The 11,199-nt window shown below is 33.2% G+C and overlaps 1 protein-coding gene across 3 annotated transcripts in view; it reads right to left on the bottom strand.

Moving 5' to 3' along the window:
• The window catches only part of EPC2 (enhancer of polycomb homolog 2), a 131,512-nt gene that overhangs the window by 41,902 nt on the left and 78,411 nt on the right, over positions 1-11,199 (bottom strand). For all 3 annotated transcript variants that reach the window (XM_017523234.2, XM_017523233.2, XM_017523232.2), the window contains exon 3: positions 1,732-1,877. In XM_017523234.2, coding sequence (XP_017378723.1) covers positions 1,732-1,877 — 146 coding nt within the window. The remainder of the gene's footprint in view (positions 1-1,731; positions 1,878-11,199) is intronic.

The following is an 11,199-nucleotide window of genomic DNA, read 5'->3' on the forward strand; positions in this document are numbered from 1 at the left end:
ATATGCTGAACAAGGGCAGAATTTTTGTCATCTGTCTTATTCAGTGCTATCCCCTGCCTTGTTCACCTGCACACTAAATAAATATTACTTACTAACTGAAAGAAAGCAAATTACAGAACAGAGAGCTGAAGGCTTCTAATGATATAATCTCAGCCACCATGAGCAGTTTCTGAGCAATCACAGAAAATCATAAAAATACCAAAAGGCAGATCCAGCCTAGGATTGCTAGGAAACTCTACATCTAAAGAAAAGCTGAAACTCTTTTTAATGTCTGTGACTAAAATCCCAGGAAAACTGTAAGTCACTAATTATAATGAACATCAATTTGATACTTTTTTAGAACTCCCAACAAAAAAACAAGTAAGACAACCTCTCAAAAACCAGTAAAGTGAATTTTACAAAATTCAATTTTCAAAACGTACTTCTTTGAATAGTACAGTGGATATTACTTTCCATCAAAATGGGGGGAGGGGAAAGACCGATAGAAAGGCTAAATATGCAGTAAAGTGACTTTCCAAAGGAAAATGCTGTGAAGAGCTCACAATGCTTTAGAGATTTAAAGGATTTAAGTTGTAAGATAAAATAAAATAATAAATTTGTATGGGTAAACTAGTGAAAAGTTTTAACAATCTACTGTAAAAAATTTATTTGCAACTCTATTGTATCTCTAACTTCTTAGTATATTAATAACAATTAGCACATTAATATACCACACAGGTACACCAAGAATTATTTTTTAAATAGTTTATTTAAAAAATCTAATTACAGTATCAACACATGCTTATTATAGTAAGTTTGGAAAACATAGAAAAACAGAATAAAGAACATAAAAATCACCAATAACTCCAGGACCCAAATATAACCATTGTTAGCATTTTGCTGTAAACTTCCTCATTCTTTTGTTTTCTATGCACATGTATAAACATAAATGCTTTAAACAAACCTCAGAGTTTTCCACATAAAGAGTTATGTATCCTGTTTTGAAATCTGATATTATAAAATGTACAATTTCCTATGGCACTAGACATCCTACAAAATCATGATTTTTTAATGGCTGTGTTATAGTCCACCAGAGACATCTTATTTATTCAGAACATTCTTACTCAAACATCACTGACATTTTTTCTAATTATTTTTCTTGTGAACAATCCCAAGAGATGAGATTATTAAATCAAAGTGTATAAACATTTTTAGGCTCCTGACTTACACTGCTTAACTGCTTCCAGAAAGACAGCACCATTTTAAATTAACTGTGCCATATATGAAATATCTCACTAAAGAATATTCTTTTGTAAATAATTTTTCCCTCACTGAAAAATTAAAATAATATATAAGTAATTAAAATTAAAATCCATTTAAAATGATGAGTGCCTTAATATCTGAGCAAGTTCTGACATAAGCTGATTGTCTTAGAAACTCAAGCAAGCAAATTTAGTTAAGGAAGCACCAATAATAGTCATATGGAAAGGATCAAGAAAATACTGTAACACTGTAACTAGTATCATTTTTATCCAAATAGGAAAATAGAATAGTACTCTTCATATTCTTATTCAAAGGAATTGTGCTTAAGTATTCCATTCAAGGAATATTGTAAATAGAAATTCTGGGATGTGAGGGAAAGAAATCCAAGAGACAGTAAAATGCAACACATTCAGGTCTTAAGAAAATGCAAAATAAAGGTGCAAATTGGGTTAACTAGAAGATAAGAGACATCATTACATGGTACAGTACCTGATTAGAACTGGCTTTTTCAAGTCTGTCAATCATAATTTCAAATTGCAAAGGCTTAATTTCCATCTTTCTGTTAAGTCTATTTAATAAAGTCTCATCTTCTGAATCCATATCATAATCTGGTTGTTCGTTGTCTAGATTAAAAGCTAGAAAAGAAAGAAAAATTCTTCAAACTCAGGAGAAATTATGAAATTATACAGTGTTCATCATATTTGACTAGAGACTACTTCTAAATTAGAGTACACTGACCAAAGGGGAGCTCAGGAGCAGATATCTAAAAATTAATTTCAGAGGCTAACTGCACAGCAGAAGAAAAAACAAAATTTTGCTTTATGCATGATTTAAGGTTTGAACAGTAAAAACATTGAGAAATACCTTATTTTGAAAATAATGTATAACAAAATATAAAATAGCAACTATGTTGACATGGGAGTTGTGGCAGCATAATGAGAAACTATGCCAAATTAAGAATCGAGAAAAAAACTCAAGAACGAACAGTATAATGAATATGGTGTTTCAAATTACTGAGGATGAAACAGATATCTAATGGAAAAAAAGCTGTTGGCATAACAGACTAGTTATCCTAAAAAAAATTAAGCTGAATTCCTACCCTACTTCTAATACCAGTAAGTGACATATTCAACAAAATTTTACGGTAAAAAGTAAAACACATAAAAATACTAGAAGAAATTACAGGGAGAAAATGTTGCATGGGCAGCAACTCAGAATCAGTGTTATGTTTTAATCATAACACTGATTAAAAATAGATTGAACTGACTACAACATTTTAAAATTTCTACTTTAAAAACTTAATTAGAAAAAAAAACTAGTAACTCAACAAATATTGGCAAAGTAAGTGAACTGGTATTTTAGTGAAGAATAAATATCAATGACTTTTTTTCTTGTAGTTTGTTTGAGCAAGGTCTCATTCTGTCTGTGGCCCAGGCTGTAGTGCAATCTTGCTCACTGCAACCTCTGTCTCCTGGGCTCAAGCAATACTCCCACCTCAGCCTCCCGAGTAGTTGGGACTACAGGTGCGTACCACCACACCCAGCTAATTTTGTACTTTTTGTAGGAATGGAGTTTCCCCATGTTGTCCAGGCTTGTCTGGAACTCCTGGGCTCAAGCAATCTGTCTGCCTCGGCCTTCCAAAGTACTGGGATTACAGGCATGAGCCACCACGCCCAGCCAAGAATAAATGTCAGTAACTTTCAAACATAAAAAAGGTTTAACTTGAGTGATAGATAAATATACAATAACAAGAAATAGGTTTCAGTCATCAGACAAAGATCTAAAACTTGGTAACATGCTATTTTAGAATGAGTAGGGGAAGAAAGCCCTCTGAAACCATGTATGTAGGAAATTATAAACTATTATTTAGTTCCATTAAAAATATATCCTCTTGAACTTCGCAATTCTATTTACAGGATTCATCTTACATATAAACGTACACAGAAAGATATATATACACAAGTTCTTAGTTATGACATTGCAAGAAGTAAAAAATACAAAACAATGTATGTAGGATTAGATAAATGATAGTTACACATACATGGAATATACAGACTGAAGCTCTGAGATAGACTGGCCCATGTATATTGACACAGAATGAAACTGATCTTCATGAATATTAAATGAAAAAAGGTAATGAGTGGAGTAATATATGTGTTTTAAAAAGAGGATGGATATACATGCTTGTGTTTGTAAATGCACAGGATATTTTTGAAAGGATACTTAAAACTAGTCATCTCTATTTCTGGATAAGGAGGGGTTCAAGGATGGTGAAGGAATTCTCTTTGTTCCCATTTTTATTGTTTGACATTTTAAGCATATACAAATATAAGTTATTAAACTATAAAGGGGAAAAAAACTAAAGTGCCACAAATTATGTGTTGAAATTACAGGACAAGATTTACAGCAAGGCAATAAAAGAGATATCAATAACCAATAGGTTGACTATATAGAGGCTATCTGTGCAGTGATGTGTAAATGAATATCCTACATTCATACCACATGAAATGTCCTGGTATTCTGAGATTCAGCATGACATTCTTAAAGGTACTAACAAAGAGACAGAAACAGATGTATATAATTATATAATTTTAGTAAAATCAGCCTCCTACTACAGACAGTACAGATGAAGTTAAAATATCTAAAGGCATTTGCTTTATAATCAGTAAATGACTACATCTCAAAAATCTAGACTTCAGTTCATTGCTTAAGAGATTTTTACCACTATATAACAGTAATAAAAACAAAATAAATGTTAGCTAACACTTATAAACTCATGTAGCACTTACTATGGGCCAGGTAGTATTCAAAGTGGCTTTAAACATACTAAATTAACTGTCACAACCACCCTATGCAATAGGCAGTATTTTATCTCTCAATGAGTCTCACATTCTAAAATTTATAAATGTTACTGTATTTAAGTATGTGATAATCTAAAGTTAATTCAGAGGAGTTATAGCTATTAGTGAACTAATGACACATATTATTTTGTAAGTATGACTCATTTAAAATATTCTTGAGAAAATGCATTTTCCCCTTATCTTTTATGTAAAACTTTGTCTTTGTTACATGATAATTCAAAAGCATGCTTTTAAAAAGTCAATCTAATCTGCATCAAAGTCAATGACAGATGATACAGAGCTCATAAACTACACAGATTACTAAAAATTACTCTTGTTTTCACAAAGGGATGTTGTATTTGTAAATGCACATGACAGTCCAATGATGTGCCTTAATCCACATACTAACAACAAATAGTCAATGAAATCAGGTAGTTGATACAGCTAGAAGACATTTTAGAGAAAGATTTAGGAAAGTGTAGAGCAGAGTTAACACAATATACGAAATCTGTAAGTTAAACAGAAGTTTTCAAAAGTTCAAGGGCAAGACTGTACAAATTTTGCATGACCATCTTTTATACACCTACCTAATCTTACTCACCTCTTGTTCCTCCACCTCCTATCTGCTCTATCTTCTTATTCTATTCTTACAAAAGCCAGCACCCCAGCTTGTGAGGCAGGGGAAGGAACAAGAAAAGCTGGGAAATAGTTTAGAAAAATTAATAGTGAGAATTGATAGGAGATCTGACAATGTGTTAAATCAGAACCAGGGCAAAGACTTGTACTAGCACTCTAAGTATTCTATACTACCACTTCTCTTTCACTCAAAACTCATACAAGAATCAGAGATTTGGGGGATTTTGTTGCTTTTAAACCAGGTACAGGTGTTTGCCTGTACCTCTCTTTACCTTGTTATATTATCTCCTCTACCAGACAGAAAGATAAATTCTTTAAAAGCAGTGATTACTTTAGTCATACCTGTATACTCCTTACATGGCACTTAGAGGGGAAAAAAAAAAGAGGAGGTACTAAAAGTTACTTAATAAAAATAGCGTTTCTATAATATATAAATACAAGAAGAGATTATTTTAAACTGCAAGCAAATATTTTCTGTAAGTTGATACTTCACTTTTTGAAAACCAGATAGCTTTCTCCTGCTTAAAAAAAAAAAAAAAAAAAAAAACTGAATAAAGCTGAAATTTTTTGTCCACCCTTAACAAATAGTGGGTTAGTTTTCATAGGTCAGTCAACCAAACAAAACAGATAAAACTTTAACAACTCCTCCTTCAACATAAAGAAGGTGCAGGGGCAGACAGGACACTTGAAAACTTCTTGATGTAGTAGAGCAATAGAATTAAGATACTGACAAAGCTAATAAGGACATGTGTCTGTGTGTGCATGAAAGACTTCCTGTAGCGAAGTTAACCAAACAGTTAAGTCAAAAAAAGAAAATAAAGAAAAGAAAAATAAGGGAATTTAAGAGGGCTCATGACCACTATTAGAATAAGAAAGGAACTAGGGAGGAAAGTAGATCAGAAGTTCCTCACAGTAGCCATCAGGTAGCTACCATTGCTCAGGAAACTTTGGTTGCTCTCTGGTAGAAAGAGCAACAGCTTCTGCGTAGGTAAGGAAGTGGGTATAACCTGCTGTTTGAATATATAAAGCATTCACACACTGACTGGTTATAGCTTACAAAATACAGATAGTCTAAAATTAGTTGGAAAAGCAAATATTATTTCTAATTAAAAGTACCTTTCAAAGTCCCTTAATACTTGGCCATATTCACATGTAAGTGTCTAATAAGCACAGCTATTTAATGGAATGAAAATACAGAGAATCCAGGAGAAGAAATGGTATGAGAAAATTATCCAAGGCCAAAAAACGGCAAGACGTTTTCAGATTAAAGGGGGCTTACCAAACTTGATATAAAATGAGTAGCATGCAATTCAGTGTGGCACATAATGATGGGCCAGTTACTGCCTGTTACTTCATAATACTCTTTGAATATGACTATGATTGCTACATATTACACCTGTTACATATTATATGTTTAAGAGAAACATTTATTCTCCATATTTCCATTCAAATCTCCAGGAGGGAAAAGTTTAGAAAGCATACTTTCAGCTTCTTTTCACTCATTCATTCTCCCCACAGCCAAGGAAGGAGTGACAAACTGATTTGTGAACCTGGAGAAGGACCTATCAGCCTAACACCTTCTAGGTGCATGTTCTCCAGTGGTTCTTCCTTCCTTCATAGAGGCGGCATTCTAGTCAGCCCTCCACTACATGGTAAGCCCAGGGGCTGACTCTGCTCCTATTAGGGGGAGACCTGCTCTATCAGTGACCAACCAGTGTTAGAGTATGTTTGTTTAATTCAGAGGTTAAATAATAGAATGTTTAGAGGCCAAATGTCTCACCTTCCATACCACTTTTATTAGTAATAAAGCTGAAATTTTTTTGTCCATGTCTACTTATCAATTAGTTTCAAAGTAGAAAAGGGAAAGAAATGTTATTTCTTGCCTTCCTAAAGCCCCCAAATTATAGATTAAACTAATTTATTTTTATAAATGGCTACACTTACTCTGATTCCAAAACATTCTATTATCTATACTCAGTCTCCATCATACTGCCTTTTGATAATAAATACTCAACATCCAGAGTTCATGTCACTTACCCTCTTTTCTCTGGTTATTTACACAACTAGGATGCAACTGCATATATAGCACAAGTACCCTCTAACACACTGAATGTAAGCCAATCAAAAGTACTTTAAATTCAAGGCTTTATAACAACAAAACCACACTAAAATTTTGGTTCTGCCTGAATTTTGTGAATTTAGAATTCTTTATGTAAACCCATCTGTATATTTATAGGTGTTAATCACTGTGTATGCCTGTCCCTAGACCCTCCCTCAGCCACGTTTGAGACCACATAACACTCGAATACACAGGGTATCTGTGGGAATCACAGATGAGCAATTAGCTCTCAAACAGCCAGGGTTTAAAGCATACCTGGGCCAAATTTCCTCTAACAGAAATGTGAGCACAGAGATGGCTCCTGGTTAAATAAAGCAAAATTAACACATACTTATCTCAAAATCCCATTTAAAAAAAAAGCAAAGGACTTTTTTTTTTTTTTTTCAAATGGCATAAATCTTTAGAGGTAGCAGAAACAAAGTGAGAATCATCAATCAATTTTTCAGTTATAAATGGCATGTATTAGCAGACAAGAGAATGTGAAAATATAAAATGGCTGCGGAGACAGACAATAGGAACCAGGAACCACTCCCAACCACTGCCCCCATCCCATCTAAAGACTTAGATCAGGCTTCTCCAACCCATGGCCCACAGGCCGCAGGCAGCCCAGGACGGCTTTGAACACGGCCCAACACAGATTCATAAATTTTCTTAAAACATTATGAGATTTTTTTTGCACTTTTTCTTTTTTTAAGCTCATCAGCTATCATTACTGTTAGCGTATTTTATGTGTAACCTAAGACAATTCTTCTTCCAATGTGGCCCAGGGAAGCCAAACGATTGGATATCCCTGAGAGAGTTGAAATCAACAGTTGCTCTTTCCGTCATTCAGTGTGGCTAGGCTTTTCCTTCCAAATTGTATCAGACTGAAGGTTTGATCTACAAAGGTTGCATCGGAGAGCCTGTGGACTCTGAAGCACTAGGCACACTGAGGGCAGGTATAAGGCTCCATGCCAAAGGAGAAAGAGAGTAAGTAGAACTCTACAAATGAAACCATGGATGGAATCTCCCACTACTGCCATCCCACTGCTCCATCTCCAGCACCCCCTCAGCCATAAATACAAAAATATTGTCAGCCACCCAGGAATAAGACTGTGTGGGGAGGCAGGGATAGAGGTAACAACTAGAGCTCTTTGAATATACTTAATTTTATAGATAGGACTTTTAGTACCATGTAAATATTTTACATAACTACAAAACAAAGTGTTGAAAAAAAAAAAAATCCCTAAAATTAAAAAGTAAATGGAACAAGTAAACCCAATTGTCACTTGGGTTCTACTGCAAGTGTCTTTAAGATACAGTAAAGTGACTGTACATTTCTGGTGGGAATACCCTAAGAAATAAAAGCAAAAATCAATTAATCAACAAGCAAAAAAACCTAAAATTCGTTCTTTCTTTCTTGAGACAGGGTGTTGTTCTGCTGCCCAGGCTGGAGTGCAGATCTCGGCTGCAGCCTTGATCTCCTGGGCGCAAGTCATTATCCCACTTCAGCTTCCTAAGTGGCAGGGACTACAAATGCATGCCACGAGGAGCAGCTAATTTTCTTTTTTTCTTTTCTTTTTTTTTGGGGGCTGGAGATGGGGTTTCACCATGTTGCTCAGGTTGCTTTTGAACTCCTAGGCTGAAGTGATCTGCCTGCCTTGGCCTCCCAAACTGCTGGAACTTCAGGCATGAGTCATCGTGCACAACAACTCTGAAATTGTTTTAAGTAAAACTATATTATTGGTGAAAAAGTTGGCATTACTATTCTGAGACTACTGTGACAAAACATGGAGATTATGCAGATGTCCTTGAGAACTGGTATGTAGAAAAAAGTAAGTATGGAAGGCTAAAACCTTTAGTCTTGAATTAGAGGAAGAAGTATTAATATAAATTCATGTATTTTATCTTAACAATTTTTTAGATGCATATCTCATAGGTCAGATCCACTAATCATTCTTAGAGACATGGCCAACCCAGTAGTAATGAATACCCCTAGGACTGAACTTACAGTCTCCAAATACAATTTGCCACTAAAAGGAACAAGAACACTCCGTGGAAATGACTAATTTCAAACCTGGGGCAGGAAAACATGTAAAGTAACCCTACCATATTTTAGCTTTCTTGCTTTCTGGTACAATACTATCCTGTCAAAAAAACCTCAAGAGTGAAACTGAATAGGTTCCTACTGGCCAAAAATGGGTGAATATGAGTATCAATAAGGAAAATAAATTCAATGGATTGAAATATAATACAAATGTATAAATCAATAATCCATAATGATTTAAAAACAAAATAAACATCCTCATAATCATTTCTAGAGAGTAACAGGAAATCAACCTCTATCAGGAATTATATAATTTTTCATTGTTTCTCTTCTTTTGTGATGTCAGCAACCATTAATGACAGCAACCATTATCTTGATGCACTCATTCATTAGGGGTTGTAAAACAATGATTTTTATTTTATTTTATTTTTTAATTTTTCTTTTTATTTGACATGCAGGTCAAGATTTTTTTTTTTTTTTTCAATCATTCCAACTTGACTTACATTAGCTGGAATACTCCTATAAAGAGAAACTTCCCCATTCTCAATTATTCAGAAATCCTGAAATACAGTTCACAGAAAAGAAAGGATAATTACTTGATTCCTGATTAAAAGAATCTTAAGAGACTGATTAACCATCTATAACATATGGAAATTTTCTGGATCCAAATTCAAAAGTATCAGCTGTTTAAAAAAAATAAGATAATTAAGATCACACTTATAAAACAGTCAAGAAATATGTACACTGGTTAAATATTTGATGATATTAAGAGAATGATTTTTTTAGTTTAAGGAGTGATGTGATATTATTCTAATAGTATTATTACATATTAATAATATTACTATAATACTTTTAGATAATAATAAAGTATGCTTCAAATATCCCCAGATCAAATAATGTTGGGATGGGTATAAAATCATGGAGGTGGAAAAAAAGGCGTTAAGTATAGAGAAACAATATTGGCCAGTACTATATGACAGTTCATTATTATTTCTACTTTTGAATGTTAAAATTTTTCCACAATAAAAGTTTTTAAAAAGATAAATATGTAGAATATACAGAGTCCCTTTAAAAATTCAGTAAGAAAATGACCCAGAGAAAAATGGACCTGAAGATATGAAGAGGTAATCTACATAAAAATGATTAACCTCATTTGTGATTGGTAAGAGGCAAATTTAAATCAATAAATACCAATTCATACCCATCAAATTGACAAAAATTATAAAGTTTGATAGTAACAAGTGTTGACAAAAATATGAGAAAACAAGAACTCTCAAAAACTACTGGTGAAAATATAGACTGATATAATCAGTTTGAAGAATAAACCTGCAGTATCAAAAGTTAAACATGTACTTTTTATAAGACCCAGCAATTTTACTTCTAGGACCACATCCTACCCTAGAAAAACTCTCATAGAGATGGACAAGATGACACACCAAAGGCCATTCATTACATCATATTCATATAAGCAAAAAAAAAAAATGTCCATCAATAGGAACAGAAAAACTGAGATATATTTACACAAAATATTTATGAAATGAAAACTATGTTTACATAAAAATATGCACACAAATGTACATAGCAACCTTATTCATAATAGCCCCAAATTAGAAACAATTCAAAGGTCTTTCAATGGCAAAAAATTAAAGTGATGAAATTATACTCAGCAATAAATAACATCAAATTACTGACACATGCAACAACTTGGATAATCTTAATGGAATTAGGCTAAAAAAAAATCAATTCCAAAAGGTCACATACATACTGTAGATTTCACTTATATAACATTCCTTGAAATGACAAAATAATAGAGATGGATAACAGATTAGATGCTGTAAAACAAGGCCAATAAATGCACCTATCTCATAGAATTCTTGCAGAAATGAAATAATTTGAGCATATTATACTGACCCCTACAGAGTATGTGTTTAATAAAGGCAAGCAATTATTATTACTAAACTCCACTACTACACCCTATTAGTAGATCAAGACTATCCTCTAATTTAGCAGAAGTGAAAGTCAAGTACTATACAATTTTACAGGTAATTTTTAATATCAATGCTCTTAATAACTGGTATACACAGAAATCACGGTTTTTAGTTTAAGTAATTTGAAGTCTCAACTATGAATAACTGGAAACCATAATAGTGTATTGCAAAAAAAAAGTACTTCTTTCTGCCTCTCTGAAGATTAACACTTTCTACGAATGAGCTACTACATCTAATTCTCTGGCTTATTTTTTTTTTTAAAGATAAATTTGTATCCAATTTGCTTTTGATTTATAAAACTTAAAGTCACTAGGGCTTCAACGGGGTAACATTTCAAATTAATTCATA

This window comes from Cebus imitator, unplaced genomic scaffold, assembly GCF_001604975.1.
Source record: "Cebus imitator isolate Cc_AM_T3 unplaced genomic scaffold, Cebus_imitator-1.0 Scaffold27, whole genome shotgun sequence".
NCBI lineage: Eukaryota > Metazoa > Chordata > Mammalia > Primates > Cebidae > Cebus > Cebus imitator.